This window comes from Corvus moneduloides, chromosome 6 (assembly GCF_009650955.1).
Source record: "Corvus moneduloides isolate bCorMon1 chromosome 6, bCorMon1.pri, whole genome shotgun sequence".
Lineage (NCBI taxonomy): Eukaryota > Metazoa > Chordata > Aves > Passeriformes > Corvidae > Corvus > Corvus moneduloides.
In genome coordinates, this window is record NC_045481.1 from 7351956 (window position 1) to 7374338 (window position 22383).

General features: G+C 42.1%; 1 protein-coding gene across 2 annotated transcripts in view; it reads left to right on the forward strand.

Annotated features, from left to right (window-relative positions):
- The window catches only part of BRF1 (BRF1 RNA polymerase III transcription initiation factor subunit), a 172830-nt gene extending 151446 nt beyond the window's left edge, over positions 1-21384 (forward strand). For both annotated transcript variants that reach the window (XM_032113505.1, XM_032113507.1), the window contains 3 exons: positions 12283-12334; positions 15352-15520; positions 17696-21384. In XM_032113505.1, the coding sequence (XP_031969396.1) occupies positions 12283-12334; positions 15352-15520; positions 17696-17733 (259 nt within the window). In that variant the 3' untranslated portion in view covers positions 17734-21384. The remainder of the gene's footprint in view (positions 1-12282; positions 12335-15351; positions 15521-17695) is intronic.
- Positions 21385-22383: the final 999 nt, after the last annotated feature.

The following is a 22383-nucleotide window of genomic DNA, read 5'->3' on the forward strand; positions in this document are numbered from 1 at the left end:
TTTTTTCTAAAACTGATGCTTCAGAAATGCCTTTAGAGAGCAAAATGAGTGTGGTGATGAAAAAAAAAAAAGCCATAAGCAACTTGCTCATTAGGCTCAGTTAAAGCTAAGTTGATCATTGATACAAATTTGCATTATTTTTCCCAGCGTGGCATTCGGTAACAACTTTTCCTCGGTGTGCTTTTGTTTCAGTTGACATTTGCTTGAATGGCCAAGCAAGTTGGCAAATTCTGTGCTGCTGGTCTTTGAAGCTGTGACTTCAGCCCAAACAGCCTCCTCTTTGTGTGTGGCAGGGAGCCCCTTCCCTTCGGAGAGGGTGCGTGCAGCACAAAGCCTGGAAAGGGGCTGTGCATACCCAGCCTCACAGTGCTGCTGAGAACTTCACTTCAAGTGGCTCAGGTCCTGCAGGAATATCAGTTTCTTTGCTGTGAATTTTTAATGCAAGGGGTTGAAGTTCAAAATAAAAAAAAAGAAAAAAGGCAGAAGATTAACCTGAAAGTGCATTTTTTTTATTGATCTTCAAACGTAGGTTAGTGTTTAGAGGGATTTGAACTACAGTGGGAATTTGCTGTCTTCTCTGTTCAATACAATTATTTCACGATGGGGTTGGAGAGCAAGCTCTGCTAGGTACAAAGGAAAAAGCAGGGATTTACTTGAGATGGATAGCATTTGTTTCAGATTTTACACATTGTCACTAGAGTTGTACTAAAATCTATTACATGTCCAAAATTGTCTGAAAAACTAGACACAATATGGTGACAAAATATGAATGACAGGATGGGAAGGAGGAATTCTATATAAATGCGACAGGGTATAAATATCTATTTATTGTAGTATTTGCACATTTCATGGTCAGTTAAACTTCTTTTACTGTTCACAGCCCATATCTTAGTAATTGTGGCAGGAGTGTAGCTTACACAGCATTTATATGACTCCCTCTCAGATGGAGCAGCACAGTGCTGAAGGACAACCCCAACCCCTCAGTATTTCTGTGTACACAGAGCTGAGGATGTGGACGAGCAGTTTTTGAATGGAGCCTTGTAGCTGCAGTAATTTTCTTTTTAATGCATCTTCCATAGCTACAGTGAAATGGAGGAGAGGATGTTCAGCAAGTGGAATTGCTTGCCTGACTTTTACATTGGCTCTTCTCAGAAGGTGGGTTTTTGTTGGCTGAAGAATTGTGCACCAGGGGCCAGGGTTGAGTAGAAAATTGAGGTGGAATAAGGGTTTTTAAACAGATCTTGTCACGTGGGTTTTGCCATGTTTTGCTTTGACGGGGAGTGATTGATTCCCAGTTACAGAAGTTTTGGTCATCTGAATGTTTGAGATTGGGGTCAGCCTTCCACTTGTCCAGGTGAGGGCTTGGTGCAGAGGAGGTGTTGGGAGCCATCTGAGTGGCTGTAAGCCAAGGTCAGGAAAACATCTTCCCAGCTGAACTCAGCTGCTCTGTGCTCAGATCTGCTGCCTGACCTGCTTGTGCAAGTGTTCTTCAACTGGTTGTGAGAACTCCAGCAATTTCAAAGATAATAGTTAGCAGATGTCTCCTTAGGCTGACCTGGCTTGTTTCGACTGGGCCAGATTAGGGATGGGTGGCCCAGAGCTGCCCCCTGTTCACCAGCCACGTGCAGCCAACTGCGGGCAGCACGGTCTTCACCTGGACAGGTTTTCCAATTGATCCAGTTAAACCAGCATGAGAGGCTGTGAGAGGCATCTCCCCTGCAGTTACAGTGAGGTTGCTGTTGGATAATTCTATATGTTAACACTAGTATTAAGCTGTATTAAAGCAAAACACTATCAAGTAACTCTGCTTTACACATAAGATCCCCTGCAAAGCTCACCTAACTTCATTGCAGATGTGCAGCCTTACACGAGACACCGGAGAAGATGGTGATGTCTGCTCCCCACATCAGCAGCAGCGTTCTCCTCTCTCAAAAGCACTTGCACATATTGTACACAGGTTTTAAAACAGCAATTAATATTGTTTTCTTTCCTAACATTTCCATGTGGAATTTTCTTTCCATAAGAAAATGTGGCTGCATTTTTATACTCATCTCTTTATCTGTACCAAATGTGTTGTGAAGGAGACAGGACTTCTAGATCATGAAGGGCTTCTGTGACCCAGTTCAGCAATTCATTGGTACATAACACAGTGTATGAGCAAGCACCCACAGTGTGTAGCAATGCATATTTTAAACTTGTGTCATATTCAATGGTAAATAGCCATTTTCCCAGTGATTTGTATTGGTTTTGCACTTCATTATCCATGCATACTTATACCCAAGTAGAGATTGCCAGGCAAGCAGCTTCTGAGGTTGGAATAAAGTACAGTTTACTTTCTGGTCCTTTCTTATGTCAATAAAGGTTGGATCCAAAATTGTGAGAGGGCTGTGTGAACTTGCAGGAACTTTGTCTTGGACGTATATTCTTCCTGTAGACTATCCTGTTGGGTTTTTGGGATGGGATGTGGGATCAACCTCATACTGCCTCTGAAAAAAGCTGTACAGGTTAATGTATACATGTTTGCAGTGTATGCTGATATCTGACCAATTCATGCTCTGGGTGCAGGCTGATCTTGCCTGATGCTGAAATGGTGCAGTTTTGTCTCTCTCTGTCGGGTTCCCTGGTTCCTTTTGTACAGCATCTCCAGGCGAGGTGAGAACAGGTATCCCACAGCGTACTTGTAAGGAGCAGGGAGGCCAGATGCAGGCACTCAGGACACTTCAGCTCTGCTGCCAGCGAAGCCTGGCTTAGCCTTTATGGCAGAGCGGGGAGGAAGACCTGACAGACCAGTCCTGCTCCTTCATTAGGGAGCCCGGTTTACACAAGGCAGAAAGTACTCAGGTGGTTACATGGCAATCACATGCTGGCCTGACCTCAGCCATCAACAGAGCATTGCTGTGGTTATTAGCTAAGTATTTCCATAACGTGTGCCTCTTCAAGCTGTAATTAAAGCCAAGCCTGCCCCTAGCTAATTACAAGCTTGCTTAGAAGTATAGTTTATATAAAGCTTTTTGAACTCTATATGGGGAAGATGCACATCCAGAGGCATACTAAGAATGACGCCTTATTTTCAAAATGAAATTTATAAGCTTTGGTGTCTGTTTCTCCCTCCCTTTACAGTTTTCTACGGGCTGTTTTTTGCATCCTCGTTCAAAGTTTTTGCCATATATACTGCCCAAGTTTCATCAACATGAAGCCAGTGATTTTTTAGTTTTCTTCAGAGTGTTTTTTTCTCACTGCTGAGAGAGTAAACCAGATGTTAAAATGCCTTTGAGCTTTGTGTTTGGAGAAGACTAATAAATAATACTTAGATCTCTCATAAAAAGAAGATAAGGAGTCTTGAAAGTGGTGAAACTTTTTGTTGAACACATCTCTACAAGGTCTCTGTAAATAATGATCCATCTATTGAGAGTTGCTGCGTGTTACTGAGGTGGTGCTGCATCTGTACATCTTCATCTCAGTCTCTGAGCAATAAAACAGTGCTGGCAGTGTAACCAACCCCCTGAGACTCTGAAGCAGCAATACAGGCAGGGCTTGGTGACAAGACACGTGACTATGACACGTGGTTGTAGGGTGGGCTGGTGTGGCCGTGGGTCTAAGACATTACCCAGGGGTTGTTGCAGCACCACGTTGGCCAAGGTCACCCTCTGGGGTGACTTTGTGGCCAAGACACTTCCAGATGGCACTGACACGATCACCACCACCCTCCCAAAGCATTCTCTTTGGATTTTCTTAATACTTGCTATCTTCCATTCCCCATTTCCAGGTGCTTCGCTTAGATCACAGTGCGGCCTGGGGGGGAGGAATGCACCACCACGTTTTCTCGTGAGTGAATGGTATCTCAAAAGGAAAGGGAACATGGTGGAGCCTGCAGCACTTGTGCACTTGTCTTTGACTCTTCTGGAACAAGGGGGTGTTCACATAGCCTCCGTCACCATGGCTGTTCGGGAAAAGAAAGAGGGTGCCTAACCCAGTGTATGGCCGAGGAAGGCACGAGATAACTCCTGCAGCTGAGGAATTCCAGCTCCTCTCTTCTGTCTAGCCATTTTTGAATTTGGTATTCAGTTTGATTATTCAGGTCAGATCAGATTTAGGTCAGTTGTGATGGATTTTTTCCAAATCCAGTTCCCTAGATTCCTACTGTAAACGCTTACCAGATGACACGATGTGAAGCTGGAACAGACTCGAGCTGTGTGATGACCGAATAAAATCTCAGTGGGAACCACTTCCACGTTCCTGAGATCAGTTTCTCATGTAATAAATTCTGTGTCCAAAATTGTATCAAATACTTTTCTGACAAGAGTGAGGTTTTTTCCTAACGGACAAATCCCAGCAGAGCTATTTATAAGAAGCCTCTCTCTTGTGTTTGCACTCACATGCCTGTTACTCAGACCTACACTGAAGAACAAATATAACTAAAATTTTTTCTGTGTCCTTGCCTGTGCTTTTGGACTGACCCTGTTTGGTCTTATCTGACATCCTCCACTACAGTTCTTTGCTGGTGTTCTGTTGGTGAGAGTTGCCATAGCAAACCACCATTAAAGGCTACTCCCAGAAGGAAGAATCTGGATTTATCTGGTGACACTTTTTCTCTGCTGACTGTTTCATTGCTTTGTTCTGCCCGATACTCTCCTGGCTGGGAGGGATGGGGAGGAGTGATCAGAGTGCCTTGCTCATACTCTATGCTAACACCTACAAAACCCGTGTAACAGGGAGTAGGTGTGATGTTGAGCACCTGGGCAGTGCATGGGGGTGTCCTTTGGCTTGGGAGGAGGAGGCCAGCCTGTTTCAAACATAAATCCAGACGTGGGAAAAGCCGCATGAGTTGTTTTTTTAAAGTATTAAATTTAGAGCTGTGTTCTTTCACTGTTACTTCCTAAAATGAAACTAGACATTCCCCAGAAGTTCTTACTTAACCAGCCTACAGCTTCTTCTGCCACAACCTCTTTATTCATTTCCTGACACAGTAAAGGGAATCCTTGACACCAGCCTTTCCTGAGTTGTGTCCTGGCTCACTTACTGCTGCATGTAAATCTCTTCTACATTAAGTCAGGCAGATGAGACCCGTGCTTTCAGTTTTGAAAAGTTCTGGTGTGCACAGGGCACTGGGGAGAGTGGGTTCTTCCGCTTGTGTCTCCTTGGTGGCTGCAAAACCCATGTTAAATCATCGTTCTACCATTCAGCTGCCTGATTAGATGTTCTGTGCATACCTCAAAATATGTGATGTTTTACAGTGAGATTCGCTATTTAAATAAGAGGTTTGCCATAATTGGCTGTTACAAATTACAAGCAAGAAGGAGTGATTTATTGCTTATAATTAGAAATGAGTTACGAAGGGGAATGTTAGTAATCATAAAATAAAGCTTGGAATACATTGATTTCCAGATGGCTGCCAGTGAAATTGCTCTTTAATGTATAATAGACCAGACACAATGAAAAAAAAAAAATCAGTCATCCATCTTTATTCCTTGATGGATTACTTGTATGAATCTATAGTTACCTGAATTTTGAAATATTAGTTTTGTCTGCATAATTGGATGAGAGAAACCGAATTTGCCCAGTGGTATGGGCTACTAGAGGTATGGAAGAAGTGAATTACTCTTTTGTCTGGCATGATTTTTGTCCTTGTATGCCAACAGGGAAGATCCAGCGATCGATCTGGCATCACCGTTGGGTATAACAACCTCGGTGAATTGTTCCCAGAGACTGCAGGTTACTAAGGTGTTTTCTTTTTATCTTTTGCCTCATTTGAAGTTTTCATGAGGTTAAGATTGATCAAAACACTTGTCTGAAAGCAAATATCTGTAATACTCCTTGCTTGAGTCTAGAAAAATATATTTGCACCAGAAACAGATGGCAGTGCTACTGCTGAGAATTTTTCAATAGCATAATCCTTCTGTTGAGATGATAATGTGTTCATTTAACTTTTAAAATTTCATTTCTTGTTACTATAGTTTCAGGCACGATTTTGAAATTGTTTTTATTTTCCTTATCTGCTAATAATGGTTCTTCCTGCCACAGCAGTTGCATTCTGCACTGTTACCATTTGAAAGACGGCGTGACACGATGGTTAAGACATATGGATTGTCACCACATGAGTTGTCTCACGCCCGTGTTTTAAAAGTGACACTGCCATTAGACTTGCTTAACTGAGACCATTATGATTACTCATCTACCTTCATTAAAATGCTTCATAGGTTCCTTATTTTAAGTAGCTTTTCTCAGCAAGGTGCAGATTTGCCTTGCTGCCATCATTTCATCTGGAAAAATTTCCATGGTGAAAGGAATAGCATATTTTCAACTAACACTTTCCTGACTTGTGGAGAGATGAGCTCATCAGTCTCTTTATTGACAAACCCAGGAAGAAGGTGTGTCAACCAGAAATATTAGATCAGTCAGCCTTTCTTGTCCTGAAGCAATTGTAATTTCCCATGGTCTGCAGCAATTTCCTTTAGAAGCAGATATGTGCAGATATTGTTTGGGATCTGCTGCAGGAGCATCATTTCATTTGGTCCCAAAGAGGTGGCCTTAGATGTCATTCTTTTCATTTTTGCCGTTGAAAATCTGTTGGTTTAGTCAGTGGGAAGAACAGCAAGTTGCTATTTTTCTAGCATCTAATTGAGGAAAGAGTGCTGCAGCTATGCAGAAAAATATTGCCTGCTCTGAGTTGGGTTATTGAAGACAGATGTCATGGGCCCTGCCCCTCTCTGAAAAGCCTGAAATAGGTGTTCAGCTCACGACACACTAGCCAAGTTCCTGCTTTTCAAAAGCCTATTGGTGAGTGATGTAGGTGCTTAGTTCCTCGCTGGTAAATCTATTCCGTAGTGAATGATAGAGATTCTTACTTTTTTCCAGTATCCCCCTGTGAGTTTTGGTCCCTCAGTGCTCAGTTCCAGGCATTTGCTGGGAGAGGCTGCTCTCATTAGCACTGAAGATGTTCCCAGTGCAGTGTTGTCTGGTGCTGCACTGATAAAAGCCAAGCTCCTCTGATGCAGCATGAAAGAGGACTGAGTGGGAATCAGAAGAGGAAACAATTCCTCATTTCACTTTAGTTTTTGTTGCCACTTCAGTTTGCTTTTTTCCTGCTTGAAATGGCTCTTTACATAGTGTTGCTTGCTCGGAAACAGGACGAAAGCAGTGATTGTTGGTGGAGTTGAAGTTCACGCAGGGATGTTGGAGCAGAGTTAGCACAAACTGGCTTAGCTGTCTCTGCTAGTATGCAGGAGGGTTCAGGCCCTGCCTGCTGCTCCATGAGTCACGTCTGTACAGCTGGCAGCACTGGCGTGAGCCATCTCCAAAGGGATCTCACTGTGTGTGAGCTGAGCTCGTTGCACTTTGGACATGTTTAGTTGGGGTCTCTGCAGCCCTGTCACTTGGGAGAGTGATTCAGGGAAACTCCTTGGGGCTTTCACAGTGATGGTGAGCTGGACCAGGTGAAGAGCCTCATCTTGAGAAAGCCAAAACCACCTGCCTCTGCCTCACATTCAGGCACAGATGGTTTCAAGGTGTGAGCATCAAGGATGCTTCATCATTCCACAGAGCATGATGCTGTCTGTGGTTGTGTCTGGACTTCTGAGGTGGCATAGTGCCACCCTGACCCCCAGCCTCTGTCCTCAGGGCATCATGCTCCTGTTCATGGGTGTCACAGCCAGCCATGGCCTTGGCCATGTGCGTCTGCTTCCTCTTGAGCAGAGGGAACAGCTCCTGTGAGCGTCTGGCTCTCAGCCGGAAGCAGATGTAGAAGATGGTGGGATGCACAGCTGGATGTGCAAACCCCGAAGTGCTCCAGGGTTATGGTTGTCGTTGCAGTCTTTGTTTTGCCCTCTGGAAAAGAGCAGTCATCCAAGCCCAGGAGGGTCACCCCTTTGTCCTGACCCAATGGCCAGACAGTGGGTCAGTATCTCCTGATGCTGTTGTGTTTCCAAGAAGAGCTTTAAATCCTTGCAGAGAGGTAATTCCCAGCTTTCCAGTAAGGATAACATTGATGGTACCTAATTAAAGGGCACTCTTAGCCTGGATAAACATTTATATTAATTTCCTTCTCACACAGATGTCTGGTAAACTGACCTCCTGAGGCAAAACCATCTGGCCTCAGGTGGGAGGAGGATCTTGGCCAGCATGAACAACCTGACCTGTCTTTTGTTGAGTCATTTCTCAATAGCTTTTTCTGTCCCTGCACATGAAAGGCCTGTGCATGGATATATAGGTTTCATGGGCAGTTGTCTTGGATGACCTGCATAATTACACTGCAGGCTTGTGGCTGTGGGCTCTGTTCAATCTCTGCTTCCCATTGTGTATTCTGGGACCATCCGTGTATAAAATTAGTATGGGCAGTAAGCAGCAATAAGATGTTCCCTACTTGGGTGGATTAAATTAAAATTCAGTAAGAAACAGAGCTTTGGGTGAGTTTCCCAATTACTTGCAGAATTGCACTGAGGAGATTGTTATGGCATTGTCAAACTTTTTGGTGGATGAACAGCCTGATGCAAGTGAGGTGGGTTTATTACCTCTCACTGCTCTTTCTCCTTTATGTACTGTGCTGTGTAATCTTTTGTTATTAAATAATAAGCAAAATAAAAACTGTTGTTTGTCACAGCCAGCTTGTTTTTCAGAGAAAAACGCTTTGAAAGTTCAGTCTGTGTGATCTCCAGCCCTGTCAGGAGCTGTTATATTGAATCTTCTTTTAAATTGTTAAGCTGGAGGACAAACCCAGACGTTATCGTGCACATCTCAGCTGAGAGTGGAGCAGATTTGGCAGGGAGCAGCCTCTGATGCCTTGTACCATGCCATTAGTTTTTGTCGCAAACATGTCAAGATAATCTGTTTCCAGTGTTATGTGTGTTGGCTGACATGAGCATTAGTAGATCTGCATAATTTTTGAAGTAGTTTGAAGTGTGGATGTAACACTTGGGGCTGTGTGAAATCTTTTTTATCCCCTTTTATGGATCACACTGCTGTTCAGAAAGTTGCTTGTTCTGTTACTCCCTCCCACAAGGTACTGTGTTAATTTGCAAAGTTCATAAGGAAAGTGCCCTAAACTAGAAATCATCAGAAATAGTGAGTGACAACTGACACACTTTGGAAGACCAGGAGCCCCATTATTTTCCAGTCACAACATTACATTTTAAATAGATGCTGTTTTCACTTCAGTATATATGGAATTGTACCTTAATGTAGGATGTTACTATTTGTGGAGCTTGTGAACCTCTAATTCAGTCTGGACTTTGATGGACAGGATCTTTCTTCTGTGGTGTATATGTGCGTGTGTGTCCCTTGGTAGCCTTTTGCAGATGAGGCTGAGTCATGCCCAGTGAAAGTTGGATAAGATACTTCAATTACTTGTTTTTTCAAGGTGCTTTTTTGATCATTAATACTCAGACCTATCCAGCCTCAAAAGCAGTCATGCTCTTCCATGAAGACACTTTTTTTCCACCCTCTGAGGTGCAGCCAGACAGCAGAAGGAGCCCGTATCTGTAGCCATGGCAGCCAGTAATTTATTGCTCCATATGGTTGGTGTGGCAGCAGCTGCTCTGGTTTAAGGAGGTCAGGACATTGGGGCATTTAAGAAGCAAAACAACACCCCAACTATAAAACCTTCTTAAATGGTTTTGTACCGTAATAGTAGGGTTCTCCGTAGGCATAAGGAGAGCCAAGGGGGTTATATATTTATAACTTTTACAGCTGTAATTTGAATCAAAGCCATTATTTCAGAGGGGAAGTATGTTTTTGTCTCTCACTGTGATGGTTTTACCTTTTTCCAGTGTTGTGACTCGTGTTTTAGGGAGCAGATAGTATGGAGGGACAGTGGGCCAGGCTGTTCCACCCAGGTGATGAGTGACCCCCTTGGATCTGGCCTACAGCAGGTGCTGACCATCCATGGCAGGAGCAGGATCCACCCCACTGCTTTGGTGTGCATTTTAGATTAATCTGGGAGAGAAACTGTATTGCCCAAATTGGATGGCAGTGCTGTATTTGTAGTAAGGAAGCAAAGATGTGTGTGTTGTGAGCGGCTCTCATGGAACAGAAATACAGCTTTAATTTCAGTTTGGGTGTGAGAGTCCCTCACTGCTGAGAAATGGTATAGAAAGGCTCTTGGATGTAGCACTAAAGTTTTTGCAAATAGGCTTTTCATAAGCGTGAATCTTTTTATTTTCATTAGGGGACCATTTTAATTAAAATGAAACTGGAATGTTTACTCTCTGCTTCCTGTAGCTGTGATTGTTTTCTTCACTGTGTGAGCACATGTATAATTTGCTCTAAAAGAAATGTCAGCAATTTCTGATTACCTTGTGAGTCTTACTCAACAGCTTGATTTTAATTGGGGGGAGGAAATATTTTCAGGGTGCTCCAGGGAGGTCTGATGTCTTTGGGTAGCAGGAGGGAAAAGGTGCTATCTTTGGTACAATGTTAATTGCAATAATCATGAGTATGGGTTTAAAATAAAAGTCCTTCATTTCTTACCAGTGTTGGGTGTTTTTCAGTCCTGTCAATGAAACACAACTTGTTTGGTAATTAGAATCCTTCAGCTGTGCAACCTTTTGGCTTTGCTGCATCCATATGTTTGTAAGCATCTAAACAGGGTGTTTTTTTGGAAAACAGTGATTGAAAGTAGGCAGGTAGTCTCAAATTTCAGGAATTAAGGAGGAAATTTCTTTCTTATGAGGGTGGTGAGGCACTGGCACAGGCCCAGAGAGGTGTTGGATTCCCCATCCCTGGAAACATTCAAGGTCAGGCTGCACAGGGCTCTGAGCAACCTGGTCATGTTGAAGGTGTCCCTGCTCTTGCAGGGGGGTTGGATTAGATGGCATTTAAAGGTGAAAACTACACTTGGGGTTAGATAATGGAAAGAGAAAGCTGGGCACATAGGGAGGAGCTTGTCCGTGCCCTCAACTACATTCTCTCTGAGGCCAGAAGTCCACCAGGATTTGTAAGTAATAGATATTTATGTAGGTCAAGAAAATCTCTTTCTTGAATTTTTTTATAATTATGTAATATGACAAGAAATAGCTGTAGCAGAATAATGTATTCTGGATTCTTCTGTGGTGCAGCTCCTGAAACATTGCCTTGGCTTCTTTTTGTTTTGATCGACTGTGAGGAGGCACCTTGAGTTACTTGAGTTGCTGAAATGCCTTTTGGGTCCTGCAAAGCATTTCAGAGATGACCAGTTTTTGAACCATTTTGGAGCTTAGCCAATATGTTGTATTTTAATATAGTCTTCGCCACTGGAGATAATGATCTGAGTCTCCCCTGCTCATTCTCTGGGGATTTGTTTCCTCCTGGTGATTATTTGAAATATATAAATAAGTAGGAAAACAACGAGTTTCTGTGTGTTAACAAGGAGGAATGACTAAGAGAAAAATGAGAGTAAAATTCTGCTTATCATAAAAGGCTGTATCTCTGGAGGCATAAATTGGTATTCATTAAGTTGTTTGCCTAGACTTCGTTAAAAGATGTGCTTGAGGAGCTGTCTGAGCAGTGTTTCTGTAGAAAGCAAGTCATCCTCTTCGTGACTAGATACATCTAGATGAGCAGGAGAAACCAGAAAGTAACACTAAATGATGGATTGAGAGCAGCCTTCATGGCAGTAAGGAAACAACAGAGTATGAAATGTTTTTCAGAAGTAATAATATTTTACAGTTTGCCGTGAAGTTATACTGATCCAGCTCTTCTCCCCAAATATGCAGATCTCTTTCACATCTGTTGCAGAGTTTTTAAAAACGTTTATGTTCAATTTCTGTCATTTCTTATTCAAGGTATGCAGGGTCCCTGGGGTTTTTTTGATGATTTCTGTAGCTGGAGGTTAAAATCTTGTCTGTGATGATTATGGTATCCTGCATGCATAATCTTACTGGTATCCTCTATGTATCATCAGATACAGGGAAGCAGTTGCAGACCAGTGCTAGGTAATCTGAGTGTGACCCAGTCTTGCCATGTCTGCATTCTTCCAAAAATCTGTTTTCTTTTGATTTTTGTAAAATGTGACAAACCCAGCTATTTCAAATACCTTGTGGAGAAGCAGGGGCTGTGGTTTGAGATGAGGTTTTGCTACTGTGCTGGTATCTTTTATTATTACCTTGAACTGGGACAGATGCTTCCAAGGGAATGTGTGTGTTAATTGTCATGGCATTTGTGGCTTTCTGCTCTTTATCTTAAATCATTAAAAAAGTAATTGCACAACATAACACTAGCAAAGTGCTTTCACTGTTTGGATTCTGAATACTCTGTGTCAAACTCTTGAGCAACTTTTCTGATGTTCAGCATTTTTTCTTTCCTTCTTTGCAGATTAAGACCCTTGATTTCAACCCAGTTTGCTAAGAAGGCTGCCACAGAACAGGTATGAAAAGTCCAGCACTTCTGATGCAACAGGTTGAGTTTGGAAATTCCCACAAGCTGTTCTCAGCCTGGCTCTGGTCATGCAATAGATAAGGGTAAAAGAAATGAGTCTTGTCTCTCTGATCAGGCCAAGAGTTGGTTACTGTGAACAGTGCAAAGCTGAGATTGGCTGTTTTCTAACCCAGACTTGCCCTTATTTATTCATTAGGAACATTAGCACAGCCTCCTAATGCTTCGTTGGACAGCAAAAAAGAGAAAACTCCCTGCAAGCATCTAAAAAGGTCCATGTCAAGTAAATGGTCAGGAGGGGTAGGAGAGGGCAGAGCTCGTGCCTGTGGACTGTCCTCACAGAGAAGGATGCAAAACTCCACTTTTGCGCAGCCAGAGCTGACCCCGGGGATGGGCTGGGCTTCTGTCAGAGACCAGTGTGGAAAGAGCTTACCCTGTACAGCCTGGCTTGCTCTTTGCTTTGTTTGTTTACTTTGAAAATGTAATAGTGCCACAGGAAAGTTAGTGCTGGTAACTGGCCACTGCCAGAAGCTCTGCTTGGGTGGCTTTGTGCACCTCCCAAAGGGATCAGGATTATTATCAGATAGTGAAACCAGATAACAACAACAGCTGCTTTCTTTCACTATTATTTTCACACCGTACAGAGTATTCACAGGTATTTTGTGTACAACGAACTGTCTACTGCATATCTAAAAATTCAGTATACCAAAGGAATTTGTCCCTCTTCCCCATGAATGTGTGACACTGACACCCTTCTGAAAGTGAACCAGTTCCCTTGGGTAGTTTAACATCTTTGACAATTGCCCATTCAAACATAAAGCTAAGTGCCAAACTCTAGTCCAGGACGTCTGGAAGTGAATTCAGGAAGTTCTATTTAAAGGTGTTGTTTGACTGCCTTATTTTTAAAATGACAAAAAGCCATTGATTTTCAGAAACAGTTTGATATCCTGCCTAGGGAAATACATTTTCACTTCTTATTCTATGCTCATTAGAAAACTCTGCACATTTTTAGAAGTACAGCAGTCTGGAAGTGGACATGATAATTAGAAAAAGGTCACATTTTAATTAGCATGGTGCAATTTTAAAAAATAATGGCTCAATTGTAGCTCCTTTATATTCACCCACTTTTTCAGAGCAGATGGATACTTTTAAACATATAAATTGATGTTTATTATGATGCTGATTTGTCTCAAACTGTTGTGTCTATTTCTGCTTATACCAAGGTGGACTTAATTTGATCACTCTAGAGGCAAAAGCAGTGGTAGGAAATATAAACTGGAGGGAAGTTCCTCTAAATAATATTATTAATTTGAGCATTAAAAAGTCATGAAAACCTGTCTTTGACTGATCCAAGTATCTAAATACTTGATTTTCTATTACAATTAATGGGTGTCTTTTGCCCTATTAATGAGCTATTGGAGCAAACCCTTAGGTGGCTTTGAAAAACTCAGGCAGATTCTTTAGGTTGACTGTCATGGTATATGACAAGTTCAGGAACAGCTTTGATGTCTAAATAATTAGACTGTCAACTTTCTGGTACAGGGATTTTCTCTTACGGTGTATCTCTAAAGTGCCTGGAGTTATAGGGATTCTAGGAGCTACTGCATCCCAAGTAAATACATTTATAAATAAATAAATAAATAAAAATAAACGACAACACTTTATCAGAACTTGCTGCCAATGGAATTGGAGAACATGCAGCAGTACATAGTTATGTACTGCAGTTTAAGACCTAAAGCACTGTAGCACTTTTCTCATGGTATGGACCAGAGGAGTTGGGGTTTTCTGGTCTCCCTTGGACCATTCCTTTTTAGAAGCACCTCACCACTGTCCTTCCAAGGAAGTGGTCCCAGTCTTTTCCATCTTTGTTACTAGGGGAGATGACTCAGTGCTGGTAACAGCTGACTGGTGACAGGTACTGTCAATATTCCCTTCTCGGAGTTCTTAACATGACAACGCAGCATTCATGGTCAATCTTTAAGGTTCTTCAAATTGCCACTAATTGGCTGGTTTTGTGTGCCACAGGCTCTAGTGTAAAAAGCCCCAAACAGTCCCAAGTACAGAATGGATGTAGAAAGTACCCTATTACAAAGCTGATGGAGGTAAAGCTCCTGTGATGTTTGTTCCCTGGATGAGAAAAGGAGGTGGGTCTCCAGACTGAGCACACCATGAAAGTGAGAAGAATGATCAGAAAGACCAGAGCCTGGGCTGTGCTGGCACAGGCTGTATTGCTGCTTCCTGCCCTGTTCCCAGATCTCTCCTCAGTGAACCAAAGACAGTATTACCTACTCCAAATTCACCTCTATTCCCTTGTGGTGTTGCCCTTTCTCTCCCTCCGTGCTGTGTCCTGCCTAACGTTGGAGCAGCTGGGGACAAACACGTACGCAACAGGTCCCCTCAGTGATCGATTCCCAAGTTAGTGTTTGGAGATCATTATTTTGATGAATTCCATAGGTAATGTTACAGGTGCCAGTGTGTATTATCAACTGAGTGCTCTGCCATCACATTAAGTGCTGTCTACAGAGTGCTATTTGTTCCACAGCTCATTGCGCCGCCAAATAAATCCAACCAGAGCTGTCGAAACTAATACATGTTGGGCTTTTTCTGATTTGAAGGGTACATTTTTGCTATCATTAAATAGTCAATAACGTTGTTATTTTGTAATAGGCCTGATGTGAGTTGAGCACACTGTGGGAGAGGTTTGTAAGTTCTCCCACAGAGCTCTACTGAGGAGCCTTCGCTCCCAGATTTCTTCTCCTCTTGTGCTTGCCAGAGAATCCTTGTTCTGCTGTTACCATTACTGGATATTTCAGTTGCCTGGTTCTGGACTAAGTGAAAACTGGGTGGTTTTGCCCGACCTTCATTCAGACTTTCATTAGAACAACTGAACCTGTAGCACTGGACATGAGCTTCTGTCTCCTGTCCCTATCATTTGGAAGCTGCTAAAGTTTTGTGCAAATATTGGACCAAAGGAACGGCTGCTCTACTGTTCTCTCTTCTTTTATGCAGGTTTCCTTTCCAGCTGCACAGGCTGAAGCCTCTGATGTAGAAAAACCAGCAGCTGTGCTTGTGGAGAGTGGCCCAGTAGCTTACAACCATGATGAAGAGGTGGAAGAGGAAGAGGTAGAAGAAGATGAAGATCACTGCATGAGCGCCTTGCAGTTAATGGGAGGAAATGGTGAGCTGGGGTTACCATCTCCTGGTGCTGTGGGCTTTGTTCTTGCAGGTCTGGGGACACAGAGGGTCCCCTTGCTTGTCCCTGTACCAGAGCTCCTGCTGCCTTTTCAGCATTGCCCATTCCTGTGGGAAGCCTGGAATCACCCTTGTCTGAAACCTGACCTTAGAGACTCCTCCTGAGAAAACTTTGCATCTTGAGCTTTAGGCTCAGAGGCCTTCTCAAGAACAAACTGAAGAGTGAGGTGTTTTCCAGGATTAGGTTTATTAATGTGGATCTGAGAAGTTGGGGGTTCAGTAACCCCTCTATTAGCGGTGTCTGGGGCTCACTGCCCCCTGAGCCTCCCCTCCCTGCTCCTTCTGCCTCCTCAGTGGAGGCTGCAGTGGTGTCCAGGTTGTCTGTGAGCCCTGGGGATGTGTCCGTCCAGCTCAAAACAGAACAAATCAGTTTCTGGGGAAAATGTTAGGAAGAAGCAGTTGTTCCCCAAGTGCAGGAATGGCATTGGTGGTGCATGTATGGTACACAGATGTGTGCTAATTTCTTTGGGTTACCCAGCAAAGCCACTGGTTTAATTAGATTTCTTTGCTGGCAGGAAAAGGCGGTCTCCTCTCCGCTGTGGATTTTCCTAGCTGGACACATCCACATTTATCCTATATTAAAAACTTCCCTTTAGAAGTTAAGCTTTGAAAATACACAAAATTATTTTTAAAATGAGAGCTGCTAATTATGGGTTGCAAAGACTCAAGATGGGAATAAGTTTCCTACTGAAATGTTATTTACTGCAAAAACATTTCCAGCACTATTCATTTAGCTTTTGTGGACAATGTGTATACATTTCACAAAAGTGTCTGTTGCTTTTAGATTGATTTCTCTGCTGGAAAATAATTGCTGAACCATAGGAAAAACAGTTTGTTGCCTGCTTTTATTATTAGAATAACGTTCCCAAGAAAAGGCACCCATGTGGGGGAGGGTGGGTCTATGTTTATTAATAAACCCCCCACAAAAATAGAATAAAGGTCACTGAGTTTTTTTTCTTTGTAAATGTTACTATTTTTGAACCATTCTGAGAACATTCAACTACTCCCTGTCTGGTCTGGACAACAGCTGAAAAATTAGAGGTAAAAAATGAAAATAAAAATAAAAAGGAAAGGAGTATTCCCAGAATCCAAATGCAGGTGTGCAGAGCTGCTCACTGCAACAAATAACTCTTTCCTAGCTGCTTTCTCCATGGATTTTAGACCTGTCTGCCTGGAATAACTGCATGAATTACAGATGGTGAACTTCACCCATTCTACACAAATCATTATAGATTACACTTAATTCTGCTTCCAAGCTTTTTCTTGTCTCTTTGGGTGAGATGTTGCCCTTTATTGAATTTGGAATATAAAGTTTAACTTTCCTCGGGGCTCATATGTAATAATTATCCATGGGTTCATCTACACAACAGAAAATATCAGTGTCAGTGCATTCAGAAGCACACAGAAGAGAAACTGATGCATTAGAAACATACAGACCTGCCTTTTGGCACACAGCACACAGTCTTTGCACTCAGCATTGTTTAAGAAAACAAAACTGGATTAAAAAATCTGGGCAAAAATTTTAAGTCTAGAATTAAGTAGATAAGGCAGATCCGAGTCAGATGCATTGGTCAGGATTTGTTCCACGACTCTTTTGATGTTGATGGGAACTCTGAGCTATCTCTGAACCCTTGCAATTTCAGCTCATAAATCCATGAATAATATAAACAAACCAGCTTTTTCCTTGGTGCCTGTGTCTAGTGAAAAATGTGCCTACTTGTAAATGTAATTCTGCTGCTTATCAGCCACTGTGTGCCAAGTTACTTGTGACAATCAGGCTTAATCACCTTAGCCTCTAAATTAAACCAAGTATTTCATATATACATGTGCCAAGTATTCCTAAATGAGGGTCTAGTGACAAGTGAGAAGAGATATTTACACATACATGCTTTAAAATAATTTTATTTCATTGAGGGAAGTACATGAAAGAACTTACTTAGCCCTAAGAAAATAGATGGTTTTTTAAATGCTTGCCTAAGGCAAAACTTACCATGTAGTTACGTAGGAGGCAAACAACCTTCAAGAAGCAATACTTCCATTGTGTCTTCCATCTTCCCGGAATATTTGTATTTTTATATGCACTTGTCTTTGTGTGTTTCAGATTATGGCTGTGATATGGATGAAGATGATGGCTACTAGCTCCATTTACTTCCAGGGAACATGGACTGTGTCTTGTTCTCAGCAAATCTTTGGTCTTCAAACTGTGTGAATAGTGAAAGAAGCTGTCTATGGTCAGCAAGTGTAATCGAACAATCCTTACTTTTCGGCATTGGGTCTGGTCAGTTTACATTGACCCATAACCCAGCAATATCCAGTTTGGATTCCTACTTGAATTTATTTTTATTTTGGTGGATCATAGTTGGAGAATGAAATTAATGAGAATAATGTTTCCAGAGAACAAAAGAGAAGAGACAAAACAGACTGTGCATGAAGCCTATGTGGCTGAAAGCAGCACATCTCTTATTTATGTGACTGCTTTTAGGCATACTGCTGAAAAAGAGCAGATTGAAGGACAGGGAGGGTGACAGGTGAAAAGAAGTGTGCCTGTTGATTATTTGAGTACAGGAGCATTTTTTGTCTCATCATGCTGCAGCTGACAGAAAGAAATGTTTCCAACCTGGATTGTGAACGTGACCATGTTGCTGTATACAAACTCCCTTACCCAACCCTATCAACAGTTAATGACAAGTTATATATTTGCAGAACAGTATTGGTTTTCTGAAACAGAGTAAATACTTCTTTATATTAATCAATTCATAGATTTCTTAAAAGATATGACAGTAGAAAGCAACGTTGGCAGTGAAGAATCGTCTTCCACTGTGAGTCCAGTGTGGTTTTTGTGGAAGAAAGGAGAAGACCTGGGTCAGGTAGGAGGTGTGTGGGGCAAGGAGGCAAAGATGCTGTGCTCCTGAGCTGTTGCTCTGCATCCCTAGGGACAGCCAGGTCTTCTTTAGGCTAGTGTTGCTGCAGGAGAGTCCCTCTGGCCATCTCTGCGGAGCTGCTTTTGCCTGACTAAGTTAAACTGAAGGTCTGCTCCCAAGAGCTGCTGGTCTCTAAAACCAGTTGAAAAAAAGAAAACTGAGCTTTTTAATAAATAAGCTAGCATCTGCTTTGACTGAATTTAATTTAATGTAATTTGCTTAACATTCACTGGGTAAATTAAAGGTCACCGTGCAGCAGTCTGACTTTCATGGCTCAAATCCCACCCTTGAACAGTTGTTGCTGTGTGAATAAAGCTGGAGCTGCAGCCCTGTGTGCCCTGAAATGTCAGCAGGCAGGTCCTCTCTTGCAGATAGATCAGTTCTCGCAGTGCCATGTGAGCAGGGGTCAGGGGTGGAGTCCCTGTGGGCAGATCCCACCCTGGTGCCTCTGACCTGCCTTCCCCTGGCACTGCTGGGTCCGAGGCTCTCGGCTCCGTGGGAAATGCACTGCAGTCCGGATCACACTCTGGATGTCTGTAGCTGATGTTTCCATCTCTCTCCCTTATCTGGTGACAATCATGAAAACTGTAGTGTTGCAGGCTTGTCTTAACACCAGCGAAGGATGGATATTTATCTTACCAGCATGGTTTCTGTTCAGCTGTGTCTGCTGGTCGAGTCTTCCTTCCTACCTTTTTTGAGGAGCACTCGTTACTAAAGCACCATCCATCCTCCCACATCCTGCTGCAGAGAATGGATCGTGGCAGGAAGAGAAGCTGCCTCAGGAAGCTCTGCCAGACAGGGTGATAGTGGTGCTCACATCTGGGGTCATCACCAAAGAAGGATAGGGCCACGTGGCCTTCCATACTTCATTCTTCCCTGTCCCTCTTGGTAGCTTGCGTAAGATGGATCGTGTAAGTCAAGCAAGAGTGAGTGCTTTTTTTAGGAGCAGACTTGATACTACTTGGCTGGTAAATATGGTTTGGTGGGTTGTATCTCTGAGGAGTTTTTGAGCCCTGTATAGGAGTATTTCTGTAATGAGTTCTTAAAAGCAGAACTTGGTAACAAAATTGGTGTGGTAAGGCTACTGGAAAGAAGAGCTCTTCTGAACCAAATTCCAGTTACTTAGTTTGCAGCACTTAAGTGGAAAGAAGAGATTCCTTATAATTCTTAGGAGAAAAGCTGGCATTTTTACTGAAAAGCTATAGATTTTTTTTCTGATACTTTATAAATACTGCACAGAAACTGATAGTGAGGAGATAAACCTTTCTACCTCTCTTTTATCTACACCATAAAATAAAAGTATGCTATAAGCAGACAGTTTTTTAAAAAGTAGTTTGTTTTATCAAAGTTCGTGCTCTGCAAGTCTTTGAGACCGTTGAGTTTGATTGTTTGGGCTTGAATTAATCTTCCATAGCACTGCAACAAATATACTCTCAGTATATTCTCAAGGCTTGGGTTTTATTCCAAGGTACACAGTATTCTCTATGCAGGAAATAAACATGCATAAATAAACATGTGTATGACTCATGTAGGTCGAGTGCTTTTCTGAAATGCAAGATGTTGGCTCTTAAAGAAACCGCTAAGATGAATATTGCTGAGGTCTTTCCTCCAGTCTCCTGGTTTGTTCCTCCAAAGGATACCAAACCTGCTGCCAGGGTAGTGATGTTACGTGTGAGAGCTGAGAGCCCACCTAGATAACTGCAGCTAGGAAATTTGAATTTCAGTAGTACACTGCATTGCTGAGAACATTGGTTTGTGCACTGCAAGTAGAGGGTTGCAGTTTTCGAACGCTCTCGTATGATTTGATTAGGAAAGGCCATCAGGCAGTCTGGTGGAAGAGCAAGGGAAAAATAAAAGACCTACAATTCCACAGCATCTCAGTATTGCTGGTGAAGTTAATGGCGTAGTTTCTGTACAGGGTTCCTAAAGAAAGGATATTGGATAGGCAGACTTCACTCTGAGCTTCTTAAGCTATAGTGGTTATGTACATTTTTAATTTATTGGTGACTTACCGGGATTTTTATAATGTTCATTCCTTCTTCATTTAACTAAGCTCAGGAAATGTAAACAGATTTGAACATGCTAGTTTCTGTTTTTATAGCTAGTCATTAAAATGTAAAAAGATTAACACTGCATTAACTCTGTTTACTACTGTTGGTGTATCTGGACAATTTTGTTGTGTATAAGTAAGCCTGAATTCACTTGGAGTAATTTGGATCCTGCTTTTCTCAGGATTCTGATTATGATGTAAAGAGCTTATAAGGCTTCAACATTTGTTGTTCTTAGATCATCTTCTTTGAAGCCACACAAGCTGTGTATCATCGGGTTTGTTGCAGAAAGCATGTCTCTTGCTGCAAGTCACTTTGCTTGACAGGCAAAACCCTCCAGCTGTTGCATCCAGCTTGTCTGCCATGCAGCCTTTTAACTCTTGTATCATGGGAGTAAAAAAGAAATAAGGAAAATAATGGGCTTCTTCACTGTGCTGAGTGCATTTTCAGTGTCTTAATCATCTATGATATTTCTTTAAAATCAGTGTATTCAGTACAGCAACTTTTAAATGGTGCCAGACAGCCTTGTCTTGAGGGTTAAACATGTTCGTCGAAAAAGTCCTTGCCATCCTGATGACTTGTTTGTGTTCTTTGGATTGCATTGAAGCTCCAGTTGCAGACGTGTACAGTTAGAGTTTGCCTAATAAATGTTCTGTTTCTTATTTTTGTGTTGAATCCTCGTATTCAGTTCAGTTAGTGCCAAGGAAATTAAACCTTTTTGATGTAAGCATACGTACCATCCTTACACAACTATGAGCCATGTTAACCTTTTTTACTGTAATATATTTGCTGTAAATAAAAAGTAAAACCCTTACACAGCCCATCTGTTATTATGATGCTCTCCTGATAATTTCTGGTTTTCTGTCTTCATTCTTACAAATGTTGGGTTTTGATTGCTGCACGATTGGTTGATCATGGCCAAAATTTGTCATTCAGAGCTTTCTTTTGTCTCTAAAAGGGAAGACACAGCTAATCAGGCAAGTGTTTTTTACAAGACACTGTTCCACTGATAGATGTAGATACTTTTTGTAAAGTGCATAACATTAACGAGGCTTTTCCACTAAGCTGTATAATTAACTGACTGTGGGAACAATATATGGTGTGTGTACTTAGTGGAACTGTTCCAGTGCTTGTTTCTGAAAGTTGTATCTTGATAAATAAGGTGTGTGCTGAGTTAAAAATCATGTTATTTTATCAACATCTGGCTGCCACAGTTTGGAGACAAAAATCCACATCTGCCCTTTGTACAGATGGGTGTTTGCTCCTTTTAGTTTTTTCTGGAAAAAGAGGTACTACTGGATCCTCAGGAGTGTCTCCTGCAAAGTTTTAGCCTATAAAAAGATGATTAACAGTAGATTTGATAAGGCAGTATGTGTCATTCCAGCATTTCACTGTGTTCCCATAGTGTGATCAAGGCACACTTCTGCTCTCATTGACATTGGGATGTTTTTATCTGAATTTCTCTTCAACTGTTCCAGCCATTTCCACTGGGAGTTGGGAACTTCTCCAGTAATATCCACCATGGATGCCCTCTCCCTGGTAACATCTGAGCTGTTAAAAAGTACTGACCGCCTTGGCCTCATATTTTCTGCTCTTCCCAGGCTCTTGGCTTTGTCCTGTAATTTTTCTCTTCTGTGCCACACCAGGCTTTCATAACCAAAAGCATTCTGTCCCCGCAGCTGCATTTATCAAATATGCCTCCTTTCATGGTCTCAGAAGTTAAATAATGCTAATAAAGCTGAAATCTTACAAGGCTTTATATTACCTTCATTTTTCACCAGCAGGGTCATAGCACATTTGTTCTTAGGTTCCTGTTTTGT